Source organism: Hakea prostrata, chromosome 1, assembly GCF_041222555.1.
Source record: "Hakea prostrata isolate BN-2017 chromosome 1, UWA_Hpros_2, whole genome shotgun sequence".
NCBI lineage: Eukaryota > Viridiplantae > Streptophyta > Magnoliopsida > Proteales > Proteaceae > Hakea > Hakea prostrata.
In genome coordinates this window covers 69,011,354-69,025,833 of record NC_142600.1, presented here as the reverse complement: position 1 = coordinate 69,025,833, position 14,480 = coordinate 69,011,354, and the positions used below count along the sequence as shown (strand labels likewise).

The following is a 14,480-nucleotide window of genomic DNA, read 5'->3' as shown; positions in this document are numbered from 1 at the left end:
TTAATGCACAGATTAAGATAAAATATATCAATGAAAAAAAAGAAAAGAGTGTTTTTCCTCAAATATTTTGATTAAGAGTTTTCTTTTAAAAAAAATTCGTTTTAGGGCCTGTTTGGTTACATGAATCCAGAGATTTCAAAAATCTAGAGATTTCAAATCTAGAGATTTCAAATCTATGGAGTCATAATTTATAAATTTAACTATTTGGTTAGCCTGAATCTTTGGAATAAAATTTATAGATACATCCTTAAAAAATATTTATGAAGTCATGGTTCAAATATTTAACACTTTTATAGTAAAGATGACATTTGCACATTCACCAAAATCACGTCCATAAAATCGTGTTTTAGGAGAATGATCACGTTTTCATTCCACAACCAAACATCTAGATTTTATAAATTATAACTCCATAAATTTGAAATCTATAGATTTCAAATTTCTAGATATTTGAAATCTCCAGATTCATGTAACCAAACAGGCCCTTATGTAATCTCCAATTTGTACACTCGTGTGTTGTGTTGTCAACGTTTGGCTGCTGGAAAGGAGTTCTGATAATTTATTTTTTAAGATTTTCTATTAATCATAGGAATAGGGTCTATGTGAGATTTACTGGGGTATCTCACTTCTGAAATATTTTATCAATATTTAGATGAGGTGATACTTCTATTGTGAGGGTGAGAAAGTATCAAGGAGCACATACAGAGGCAATTAGGGATCGTTGGAAGGGACATAACTTGATTTTAGAAGTCTAATGTTTATTTCGAGAACAACCTATATAAGAAGTTAAATTTCTTTTTTGGTAAATATTTGAGATGAAATAAAATTTTAAATATTATCAAGGGCATTATTGAGTTTGCATTTTTCCAAACTCTCTTTACGTTATGAATTTGAATGATGGAGATTTACTTGCACTTGAACTCCATCCATGCAAACAAACGGGAAAAAATCGTTTCTGTGTGCACATCTCTCTTGTGCACAGCAGTGCAGTGCCAAGTTACAACATGTGTAAAATATCAATTTAATGGTTGAGATCAAAATTGATTATTTTTAAATGTAAAAGCCCTGAGAAAAAACCCATTTAACCCATACTTGCCCCATATGAAAATACCCTAATGATTAAAAACCCTGAACATGCATGAGTTCTCCTTCTCCAAATGCTCCTCCTACCACTGTCACACCTGCACCAGATGTTTCTTCTCCTACTGGAAGTTAAACAACTCTCGTAAAAACCAATCTTCCTCTCTCTTTTGGGCTCCTCTGTTTTTTCAAAACACGCATACATACAAATATTCACTCAAAATTTGGTTCCCTCTCTCTTTTCCCCTGTCTCTCAAGTATCAACACAGAATCACAGACGGCAAGGAAGGAAGTAAGTAATGCAACAACCACATCAAATGCTTCCCATTATTCCTTCATTTTCTCCAACAAACGTTGCGACGAAACAAATTTAGAAGGTTATAATACTACTCTTTATTGATTCTATCCTTTTCTCAATTAGGGTTTGCTATGGGTTCTTTGAAGACTGTAACTCGGCTCCACCATCTCCATCTGTGACCACTAGTCCAGATCCATCTTCCAATTCAATGGTTGCTTCAGCTCCTTCAACGACGACCCCTTCTGATCCGTCGCCCTCAACTCCTCAATCCTCTCCTCCGGCTCCAGTCTCAACCCTGCCTCCTCAATCCTCTCCGCTGCCATTGCCTCCTGTGGCTTCGCCGCCACCAACTGTGGCTTCACCACCACCGTCTCTTGCTCTTACCTCTCCGTCACCTCCGGTGTTTTAATCATTCGGGTTTTTTCATAAGGAGCAGGTATGGGTTAAATGGATTTTTCTCGGGGGCTTTTAAACTTAAAAATTATCAATTTTGATTTCAACCATTAAACTGATATTTTACACGTGTCATAACTTGGTGCCGCATTGCTGTGCACAATAGACGATTTTTCCCCAAACAAACAACAAGACTTCTATAACAACCAAAAGTCATACACCAACAACAATTTTCCTTATCACTAAGGCTTTTTCCTTAAAATAATTGGATACCAAACGTTTTGGTATCCTAATACCCAAAGTACCCCTATTATATGTTAAATGATCACTTTTGTTAAAAGAAAAGGTTTTAAGCCTAGTTTGGCTGCTACAATAACACCCTCAATTTGTCTTTAGGGAAGTGGGAATTGGGAATGAGACTTCTTTCTGGTTTGATCCCTGGATCAAGGAACCACTCGAGAATTTGGTTGGGGAGTTTAATATACATTTTGCTCCGATAGGGGTAACTGTTTCTTCAGCTATTCATAACTTACATCTTTCCTTGAATATGGATACTTGGAAATTGAATTTCTCTGATGCCCCAAAACTGACTACTAAGTTGGCTTATCAGCATATTATAATTGCTAATAGAGGGTCATTCTTCCCTGATAAATGCTGGTGGTTATTTTTTTGGAAACTAAATATTCATCCTAAATTTAAACTCTTTTTTTGGCGTCTCCTAAATGCAGGAATTCCAGTTAATGAGATTCTCACTAAATGGAGCACAAATTTGGATGTGGGCTTTCTGGTACAAGTAGTGAATCGAGCTGGCACCTCTTCTTCAATTGTGAATGGACAAGGCGGGTCTGTGTAGCAGGACCGTTAGGCTTGAGAACAGAAAAGGCTACCCTTCATTAATATTAGTGACTTCTGTTTGGATTTATTTTATAATTCACACATTGACAAACCTGTGCTAAGATGGATGTTTGCTATCATATATATCACTTGTTTTAGTATATGGCATGTTCAAAATGAAATGAAATTTAGGAACGAACCACCACAGCCCATGCAAGTGTTAAAATTTATTAGTAACTGGTGCTGTGACCTCCATCTAGCACCACCAGGACCACTTGACGAGTTAAACTCTGTCAATACACCAGTTTATGATCAAATTGATCATGCACCGGACTTCACAACAATTCCTCTCCTTGCTCTTACAATATGGAATCCTGGAACCGTGACATCAAAATGTACAACAACAAGCATACATCATAGATGTATACAAGAGAACTAAAAACCCTAAGGATTACAGATCATGAAACATCACACCACAAAGCAAAGGGAGAGAGAAGAAAGACCTAAACACGCAAAGGAGGCAACCCTAACACACATTGTAAAATCCAGCAAAAAGAACTTAAATACTCCGGTCCAACACATAATCAATGGCGCCAGTTCAAGAATAGTATTGACCCAAATAGTAACCATGTAACGAACTGGGTGAAACAATGAGACAAATAACCAACCAACTAATATGTGAAATTATGGACTAAGACCTTCACAACAAGCCTTGTGAGCTTGGAGGCAGTGGTGGTCTCTTGCTCCTTGACGACCACGCCCACACCCACCATCCCACTATTATGGGGGTGGTCAACACTAGGAAGTCAATACAATGCTTGTAACCCATGCAGCATTGACAAATAATGAACTATTGAGCTCTTTTAGAGAAAATGGCAACCAACATCATAAACCTTGGAAATTGGAGACGTGGAAGAAACTGATGCTACAGAAAAATGGAAGCAGCAATCAATTGATAAGCTGAGAATTGAGCAGGTTGAGCTTGGCAACATTACGAGTGATTGACACAAAGTGACGTTTACTTAAAGTAAACGGGAGGTTCTCAAATCCCGATAAGAGACGAAAGTCAATTCAATAACGTTTAAATCTTATTCTCTCACTTCCGTCCGAATTTGGCCCATAATGATTCCCCTAAACCAGGTCCACCCCCCTCCCCCCTCCCCCCCACCCCAAACACTCTATCCAGAGCTCCCTCACATTCCTACTCTATGAGCTCTCACTTTGCCACTTCGGTTTCCTTTTATTTGCCAATTGGTTTTCACTTGAATCAGACCTTGTTTTTCATAATTTGGTTATTCTACCTTCCACAGCACAGCAGGACTCTCATGCTCGTTAATCTATCTTACATTCAAGAGAGGGACCTACCTCTGAGCGTTGACAAAGTGAACTTTCTTGAGAGTAGTGGCTCTTATAGGCAAAAGCTTTTTATGTGAATGTATACTTGCTCAATGTAAGGACTCGATGATCTAAATAAAAAAGAGACAGCACTCAGTCAAGATGGTCGCATAGCATTAATGAACACAAGTAAAGCCGTAGATCCACAAATCTTTTCTTTAAACTAGCAATTTTATATGAGTTTAGATCCTTTACCCACTTAGAGACTATTATATTACTCCTATATATATGGGGATGGGGGACTACTATGTATACTACTATGAAAAATCAAACCTTGACCTCTTCATTAAGAGGTATTGTTTATTGCCAACTGAGTGAATTCTTTGGCTAGCTAGATACACAAATCTTATTGGATTGTGTAATAGGATTTTGTTAGATGTACGTTTATTTGACCAATAAAAAAAGGTTGGAGATCGATGTTGTGAGGAAATAGGCTGCATGTTGAGGATTGGTTAAAAGGGGGAAAAACTAAGGAACATGTTCTTGGGAATTGGATGGGATGTAGTTGGATAAAAAGAAAATGGAGATACAATATGAAAATTTTGAAAACACAATAGATATTGAGTAATTACATAGCCCTCTATCTATAAAACTATTATATAGATATAGGATTTAACCCTTGGCCTTGAGGAGATAAACTCTTCCTACCTTGAGAATAGTTTTGTCATATGATCAGCATAAGTGATAGATATCTAGAATTTTGTCTTCTTTTAGGGAATGAACTGGTCTCATGGAATCAAAATAGGTAAGCATGCACATGAAATTACTCATCTATTCTTCTCTGAAGATGTATTCTTATTTTTTCATGCTTCTAAAAATGATCTTTCCTCAATCAAAGAGGCACTTTAGCTATTCTCGAAATTATCAGGACAAAACATAAAATTTTTCAAAGAGCGAAATCTCTTTCAGTTCTAATGTCACTTCTTCAATGTGTGCTTCCTTGACTCAGATTATTGGACTTCCTGAAATGCAGGTTTCAAACAAATATTTGGGGACCTATTTGTTCAATTTTCGATCATGATCAAAGGACTGACAATTCCTTGTGAATAAGATGGCATCCAAACTTAGCATATGGAAGTCAAATATGCTCTCTTATGCTGGTAAACTCGTTCTAATTAAATCAGTTCTTTCATCCCTATCTAATTTTTACATGGGATGCTTTGATACTACAGTGTCAATTTGCAATAAACTAGAAATTATCATGTACAAATTTTGGAATGGATGCACTAACAGCACCAAAAAATTTCCTGCCATAAGGAAATCTTGGCTGTTTAGGCATTCTTTAGAAGGAGGCCTAGGATTTCGACCTTCGAACACTCACAATCAAGCCCTACTTCTTAAGCAAGGCTGGCATCTAATCACCAAATCTGAGTGTGTGGGCTAAAGTACTCAAAGGTAATATTTCCCACATACCTCTCCTTTCAACCTAAGGTATTAAACAAAAAAATTCTCGACTTAGGCTAAGACCCTTTGTTTCTAAACATCTTGGCAACGGCAGAAGCACTGCATTCTGGTTTGACCCTTGAATCCCTTCGGTTAATGCCATGCCAGAAGCATCCCTAATAGCATCGATAAGCTAAATCGAATTACTTGGGTGTCCCAAGCTAGTATTGGAAATTCTTGGGACAAACAACTCTTGCTCTCTATTTTACCTCATCACTTTGTTTCTAAAATGGTGGCATTGTTAGAATATTAATTAAATATTCCACATAAGATGGGCTTTATCGATTGTGTTACACTTTGATTTGGTTTCTTATTGGTCTGATATGAGTAATATACGGTTACTAAAACTCTTATATGGACTGACTAGTGTGGGCTAATAAGGACCGTTAGATCTTGATGGACGATCTAACGGATTTTCTTATATAAAGGATGCTAGGTCCCTCCTCTAACCCTAATCATAATCACATCTGCTTAGTCAGAAAGGATATACCATTAAGCCAGTAAACAGGGAGGAGTTTAGAGGAGAAGATCCAGCATCAAGTTGATCATAGAATCAACTTCCACCTCAAGTTCGTTCCTAGTGGGAGGCATAAAGAAGATATTCCGCTGCGCTTCGTCTCCAATGAATCATAGAGAGGTATGTTCATCATCATCTTGTGTCATTATCATACTAAGGTGTTTTTAGTCGATCTATGCGATCTTGAATAAAAATATTCTTACAGGCATTTCTTTAATTTCATAAAAAAATTTCATTGCACTGAAGATATAAGATCTTCTTTTGGAGAACGCTTTTAAATGGACTTCAAGTTAAAGCAACCATTGGTAAATGGAACCAATTAATCCCAACCACTTGTAATATGCATAGCAAAGCTGAGGAAACACTATGGCATGTTTTCTTTGGGTGTGAAGTTTCAAAACATATCTAGCTGCAGGACCTCTAGGCATCCACCTAGAAACTATTTCAGCTCCTTCCCTTCCAAGATGTTTGCATTAATTGGGGGAACAATCTCAACTGGAAAATTAATTCCATGAATTGGTTTTGTGCGTGCTGGCCCTTTTATTTTATTACATCTGGAAATTTAGAAATCAAACCCATTTTACAAGCAAGAACTGTAATCCAACAGAAATCCTCAATTCAATATAGTTCTGGACTACTGCTTTATCATTAAATCCACCAGAGATTAATTTAATCCCCAATCCATCTGAATCACAAACATCATTCACAGGTAATGCACTATTACAGCATCAAGTAGACTTTTCTAAATTTTCTGATACAAGCTTTAATTGGTAGAGGTGCTCAGACGCCTGGGATAAGAAGTGGCCATGGAGGAGTTTTTTTTTTTTTTTTATTATTATTATTTTTTTTTTTTTATCCAAGATGGTACACTTGTATATAGCACGAAGGATTCCTACACTTTTGATACAAAGGTGGAAGCAGTTTTGGAAAGTATTAGAGAAAGATTGTAGAAAGCGAAACTTCAGCACCTCACTTTGCAGCATATATGAATCAATTGCGGGCTATTGCAAACTGATGGGGCTAAACAATATGCTAGTGTAAATTAAATAAACAAACACAGTTGTAGTGGATCAAACATTCAACACACAAACCACAATAGATACACAAGAATTTTTAACGTGGAAAAACCTGCAAGGGAAAAAACCACGGGACCGTTATCGGAGTTCACCCAAACTTCCACTATCACCAAATGATAATAGCAATGGGTTTAAAATCAACATCCCATCTCTAGATAACATTAGAGGAACACGAATCACAACCACATCATCAAAGAAATGGAAATCAAAGAGAATGGAGAAAAGTCACTAGAGAGGTTTTCCGAGAACTGTGGTAGAATGATATTTTGACCGTTGGATATGAAGAGCTAGGTGCCACGACCATTCTCTTCAAATCTCACTTCATTCCGACAACGTATCACCGTCGGATTCGCCGGAGAAACCAGAAAAATACCCTTCTTCCTTTTCTTCTCCCGCTTCAGCTCTCTCTTACTCTGTTTCTCGATTTTTCTCTCTCTCCTGTTATGCGGCTACTGTTCTTCTCTCTCTCGTATTCAGTTGTGCGGCAAATTTGGTGAGGCGGCAATAGATTGCTTCACTTAAAGTATGTTGGGTCCCACATGGGTCATGGGTCATGGGCCATGGGCCATGGGCGGACCCAACACAAACATGCTGGGAAGACCCTCAAAAGATCCTCGGCCTTACTTCTTATCACCATTACTTATATACTTATCTGAGTCTCTATAATCCCTTCAAAAACTTTTGATGTAAATATATCTCTACCCGATAACCACTGCAGTAAACTAATAGAATCCCCCAGTTGGTAATATAGTTAGTCCCTGGATGTACTATCTGAATTTTTTTTTCTTCATAGAAATAAAGATAATAAATTACTCAGAAGGATAGTTACATAGCTTAGTTACATCTATAGTAGTCCAAGTGTTTTTTAGGGCTATTGATGACCTTTAGGCTTAAGTAGTAAACCATAGTTCAAGGGTGGGGTTCTGGAAGGTACTAATATTTATATTGTTTGTACAAGAAGTTAAATGTGCCCAAATAGGGACATAAGCAATCGGCCATTGCTTGTACTTTGTAGGTGTTTGAAAAAGATCCGCTATTTGTTGTAAGTTGCACCAAATGTTTGCAAGCTTTACAAATGAGAAGTGGGCTCGATCGACTCCTGCATGAAAACCAATGATTGTAACTTCAAGAATGTCACATCTGTCTATACTTCCTATGCTAACATATGTAAGCTATCCTTCCCACAAAATACCTACGTTCCATCCAACAAAGTTTAGTTGTGGGTTAAGTGCCCTTGCACATAGTAAAAGAGGCAATTGAAATTCATTAGCGATGCACAATTGCGGGGTAAGGAACATATTATGACAAAAACAAGTGAGTGTGGGCATTACATCTAATGTGCCAACATTATCTAAGGGTATTTCAGGGGTTCTTAAAGGCAATTGAAGGGTTTCACTCCAAGAAGAGATGTTTTGAATGATTTTTTGTGGGTTGAGAGGTTGATTGTTAAAGATTTTTTGATTCCTTTCCTGCTATACAAAGTAGCAAGTGATTATAAACAAAGAGAATAACCACTTTTTGGAACCTTTATCAAGGAAAGTGGTGTATAATTGTAAAAAGGGTTGTTGTGTGAATTCATCCAAACGTAGACCAAGGACTAACAGCCCAAATTCGTTTGGTCCAATCATAGGAGATGAAAAGGTGCCAACGTGTTTCGACATCCTTTTTACAGAGAACACATTTTGGTTAAGATGAGGTCCATTGTAAAAGGATTGACCTGGTTGGAAGTCCTTCTTGTAATACCCGCCAAAAGAAGCTTTTAAATTTAGGGTGTAGGGGCAACTTCCAAAAGAATATCCAGCAGGGGCATAGTGGGTCATTTTGGTTAGGAATTCTTTGTTTTGTCAGCTCCTTTACTGCCAATTTAGCAGAGAAATTTCCATTGCAAGAGAGGAGAAAAAGCCAGGAGTCATTTCTCAAAGTAAGATGGAGAGACATAAGAAAAATGAGGTAAGATTGGATGTGGGGAAGAGGATACTCCCTTAGTCGATTTGAATTCTTGACTTGTGCAATCGTAGCATTTCTCGTCCAATCATTGTAGGTGTGTGGCTCTTGGATTGTTGTGAATATTTGTTGATTGTTGTGCGGTTGAATCCATGGGTCAAACCAAAAGGATGCTTCTCTTCCATTACCAATTTTTTTGCCACCATTTTCTTTAGGAGGGGTAGAATGTTGTAGATGCTATTCCAAGTCCATGAATCCTTTTTTGACTATACTTTCGGATCAAATAAATATTTATTCGGAAAGTATTTAGCCTTGAGAGTTTGGACCCACATTGCTTCTTGATTGGTAAGAATTCTCCACCCTTGTTTCAGTAGAATTCCAGTATTAACATCTTCCATTCTTTTGAATCCCAGGCGTCCGTGTTCTTTGGGGAGACAACATTGGTTCATGATATGAGTGTGAGTTGTTTTTGCTGATCAAGATGTCCAAGCCAAAATTTTTGACACAAAGAGTCGATTTTCCTGCAAAAAGTAATAAAAAATTTGAAAATTTGCATATGGTAGAGGGGTTGTGAGTGGAGATTTGATTGAATTAGGACTCCCTTGTCGGCATATGACAGATTTGTTACTTTCCAAAAAGCCCTTTTTTTCCATATTTTGTGAAGGATGAATCGTAAGGACTTGGATTTTGCTCTTCCCAAAAAGAGATTTGTTCCTAAGTAGATTGCTTCTTTGTTCATCTCTTTGATGCCGAGAGTAGAAAGGAGAGATTGTTTGTGCTGTTATAAGACATTTCTACTAAAAAAGACTTCATATATTGACAAAATTAATCTCTTGACCAGTAATATCTAAAAATAAGTCTAAGATTTTTTTTAGGGTCAAAGTGTCTTCTTTTTCCAATATCTGAAAAATAAGTACTATCTGAATGTTAGTAATGAAATTTGTTTCCTTTGTGATCTCCCAAAAAAAAAATTAGAATTTTTTTAATAAAAACAAAACATTAAGTTGAATTCTCCAATGGGAGGTTTCTAACGTGACATTGACCTAAGAGATCAATCATCCAACTATTGATTCACCTCGATTTTCAACTCCTAGCACATGGGGGAAATTTTCACCAAGTAACATTAAATATTTGAAGGTCAATTAAAACCTAAAAAAAATTAATTTTAAAATCATGCATAAAACTATTTATATGGAAAATGTGATACTATTTTATGAAAAGCATATACTTGTGTTTCTGGCAAATCTTTTCATAAAACAAAGAAGCTCTAGCAATGTTAACTAAAAATAAATAAATTGTAAATGATGGTCAATAAGGTAACTTCTTGTTGCATCTATCATCTCAATGCTACAACATTGACAATAAGTCCTACCTTTGAGTTAGGAGAACAAGACGCATTTATAGGTCATATGCAAACTAGGATGTCAGTTGTAGAGTGTGAGATCAGATAACCTAGGTGATGGAATTGCCACAAGAGGTGTTGCCTTCTTTAATTGCAAACCAAACTTATCTGACATATCAAGTTCTTCCACTGCTCCATTTGGCAGTTTCCATTGGAATGAATGCAAAATTGTTGCCAACAGGTATGGTAACATTCTTTCAACTATTGGGATTCCTACACAAATCCTTCTTCCTGAGCCAAATGGAATATATTGAAAATCTTTGCCACTGAAATCATCACCAGATCTCAAGAACCTCTCAGGCTGAAACTCCAAGGGATTCTCCCAAACTAGCGGATCCCTATGAATAGCCCATGCATTTACCATCACTTTGGAGCCCTTTGGAACCGCAAAACCGCCTATAGTGCAAGATTCACTTGGGCATCGAGGAACCAAGAAAGGACCTGGTATGTGCAGTCGCAGAACTTCCTTTACCACTCCATTTAGGTAGAGCAACTTGGGCAAATGAGATTCTTCCACCATGTTGTTCAACCCCACTACCTCTTCAAGCTCTTCTTTAGCTTTCTTCATTATATGTGGGTGTTTCAATAGCTCAGCCATCGCCCACTCCACTGTACCGGATACTGATTCAGTCCCAGCCACCATTACGTCCTATATAAATTCATTGAATTAGGCACATGAAGGAGAACAACACATAAAATTTTTAGAAAAACCAAGAGCATCGAAAAGACCCAAGAGGAAAGGAAGGTACCATACAAAGAACAAGGCCTTGATGTGGGAGATGGTAAGGCCAGGAGTAGATCCTTCCTTGGACTGGAGGTTGACACTGAGCTGTTGCAGTAAAGCCTGGAGGAGATCATTCGCTTGTTTGTCATCTTCATTACTACCTCTCTTTTTTTCTTGATTTGTTTTTATCCTCTCGTTCACGACAGAATCCAATATCTGGTCGAGCCAAGAAATCTCCTTCTTCATCCTTCGACCAATGCCTTGGATATCAAGCCACGCCAGTGCCGGGAATAAATCCGAGATATTGTGTTCCCCGAGAAGTGTCACAATTTTGTGCATTGCTCGCCGAACCTCAACAGTGGTGTGCCGCCCTTCCTCTCCTGTAAGTGTATCACCCCATAACATGCTTGTTATGACGTTAAATGTGGTGAGGAATATTCGCTCTCCAATGTCGATTGGAGAGCCAGCCTCCAAATAGAGTTGGCTCACCATGTGGTGAATTTCTTTCCGTCGGAGACCATACAAAGCTCCGAGCCTTCTTTGATTTAGTAACTCCGAAACACATAACTTCCGTAGCATCCGCCAGTGGTCACCGTAGGGTGAAAATGCAATGTCAATGCAACCATAAGTGGCGATAGATGCCACCGCTACCACGTCATGGTTGGCAAATATGGTGTCATGATCTTTGAAGACCTCCTTTGCCAAAGACGGGGATGTGAGAACAATGCAGAGCTTGCCACCTAACTGGAGTTTCATGATTGGACCATAGATCTCAGCAAACTTGGCAAAATTGCGATGGAGCTCCGTTCCGATGAAAGGAAGGTTGCCTATAATAGGTAGGCCTCGTGGACCTGGAGGTAGTGGTGGTCTCTTGCTGCTTGACCAACACCACCCACCACCACCACAACGATCCCACTGTTATGGCGGTGGTGAACACTAGGAAGACCACTATAGTGCTGGTAACCCATGCAACGTTTGACAGGTAATCAATTGTCCAATGCTTGTAGAGCAAAACATAACCAGCATCACAAAGCTTCGAAATCGGAGACATGGCAGAAATTGATGCCACGAAAAAATGGAAGCAATGATTAGCTAATAAGCTAAGAGCTAACAAGCTTGAACTAGACGATGATGCAAGAGATTAGCATTGAAGGGATTCATTTAGCTATGACAAACAACTCTTAGTGAAAATGTGTGTATTCAACTCTCAGATGATATGTGTAAGTAACCCCCACCCTCAAATATATAGCTACGAGTACCCTAAAAAACTAATGCAAGAGGTTGATACCAAATGATTTCTTTTTTTTTTTTTTTTTTTTTTTTTCTTCCCTTTTTAGTACGGTGACAAAATGGCGTTTACATAAAGTATACATGGGTTTCCCCAATCCCAATAAAAGATTCTCAAGGTCAATTCAATAATGTTTAAATCTTATTTTCTATAGAAAAAGCATCTTGGTGGGGCCAAACCTTAAGAAAGGTTATTTAAAAGTATAGGTATCCGCTTGAGAAAAAAAATTTATTGGACCATTGGATGCCATTTCTCCCCTCATACTACCCTTCTATGGCTCCTATCTTTGGCAGTCCAGTGGTTGTAAATAATCTTATTGATTTTCAAAGCTGGAAAATGAACTTGCATCTTGGTTTTACTTTGACTGAACAGCATACCATTCTTTCTCTTCCTGGTTTATCAACTGATGTTGAAGATAGATGTGTCTGGAAATTTTCGAAGAATGGTTGTTTCTAGGTTAAATTAGCAACACCATTGCTATGCACTTCTCACAGATTCAACGGAGCTCCTCTTTCTCTCCAAACCTCAAGTGGAATAGAATTTGACACACCAAAACTCTACCCAAAATAAAAACTTTTCTCTGGAAAGTTGACCATGACGGAGTTTCTACTCAACAATCCCTCTTTGGTTGGAAGAGCAGCTCCTCTCCAATATGCTTACAATGTACACCTCATATAGAAACTATCACCCATGTTTTATTTCATCTACTATCGCACTAGAGAATCTAATATAATTCTTTAATTATCCCCGCCCCACAACCCCCACCCCAAAAACAGATCTTATTCTCTATTCACCCACAAAGAAAAATTATTCTCTCAAATTTCATGCAAATCTGCCCCACAGTGATTCCCCTGGCCCAGGTACCCCCTCCCCCCACCCCCCACCGACTCTACACTCTATCCAAAACGAATCCGGATCAGCGACCCCGTCGGGAGCACTTTGTGGGGCCCACCAGTTTTGTTTTGTTTTTTTTTCCAGTGTGGGGTCCACCAGTTTTTATGGTGGAAAAACCGTCGAGAGAGCACAGAGTGCTCCAGGTCGGGGTGAAGATCCTGATTCATCCAAAACACCCCCATGAGCTTTCAAAACAAGCGATAGATCTTCTTATATTTTATCCCTAAAAAATAGAAATGCAAGATAAGTTTGACCAAGGAGAGGTTCTAACGTGACAACGACCCAAAATCAAGCAAAACTAAATATCCATGGCAGATTTTCGTTCACCTCGATTTTGATTCCCAGCACATGGAGGAAATTTTTGATCAAGTAAAACTAAATATCTGACGGTTCAATTAAAAAACCTAAATTATAATTTACACATAAAACTATTTATTTGTCAAATTTTTAATAATAAATCAGAAGTTTATTTTTTCTTAGAGATCTAGAAAATTGTTTGGTTGACCCTTAAATAGATTTTTTTAATATAAACTTAAATGAATCTCATTAACGATGTAAAGAGGAAACTATTGTCTTCATAAGTCAAATTCAACTAATATGGTTTATATATTTAAATGGAAATACTAAAAATGATTTATTTATAAAGTTTTCAAGCCGGAAAAAGATTTGAATTCATGATTCATATAAAATTAAAGTGATTCAAATTAATCCGGTTCAGCAGACTCGCTCTAATTTCATGTGCATGAAATTTAAGTGGATCAAGAAAATGCACTAATTGATATTGATACAAACCAAATGATTCAAATTTAATTTTAAAAAATAGATAAATAAAATAAAATTCTAATCTGAAGTACATTTTTGGTAGAATAATTATTTTTTAATAAATATAAACTTCAATTCATTAGAAACTACCGTATAAAACACCTACTAAGGAATATGATATGACGACAAAGGACCGGAATATGACAAATAATTTTTTGTAGAACAACCTTGACATTTAAGGAGACAGATTTTAACCTTCTATCTATCGTCTAACCTCCATTAATTTTATCAAACAACTAATAAGTTTTCAGAATTCTTTTGGGTAATTAATTTTCCAAAAATTAGATATATGAAAGTTGTAGGCAAGGTTCGATATGTCGACTCATGTCGCCAAAAGTCGCCCGATTTTTGGCAAGGGTTCGATGAAAAATCG

General features: G+C 37.4%; 1 protein-coding gene across 1 annotated transcript; it reads right to left on the bottom strand.

The window, feature by feature from the left end:
• Nucleotides 1-10,229: 10,229 nt before the first annotated feature.
• LOC149029616 (flavonoid 3'-monooxygenase-like) lies at nucleotides 10,230-12,300 on the bottom strand. The gene is made up of 2 exons (XM_089151127.1): nucleotides 11,134-12,300; nucleotides 10,230-11,028 (listed from the first exon to the last, which is right to left on the bottom strand). The coding sequence occupies exons 1-2, from the start codon at nucleotides 11,857-11,859 to the stop codon at nucleotides 10,402-10,404; spliced, it is 1,353 nt and encodes a 450-aa protein (XP_089007253.1). The 5' UTR covers nucleotides 11,860-12,300; the 3' UTR covers nucleotides 10,230-10,401.
• Between the last annotated feature and the right edge of the window lie 2,180 nt (nucleotides 12,301-14,480).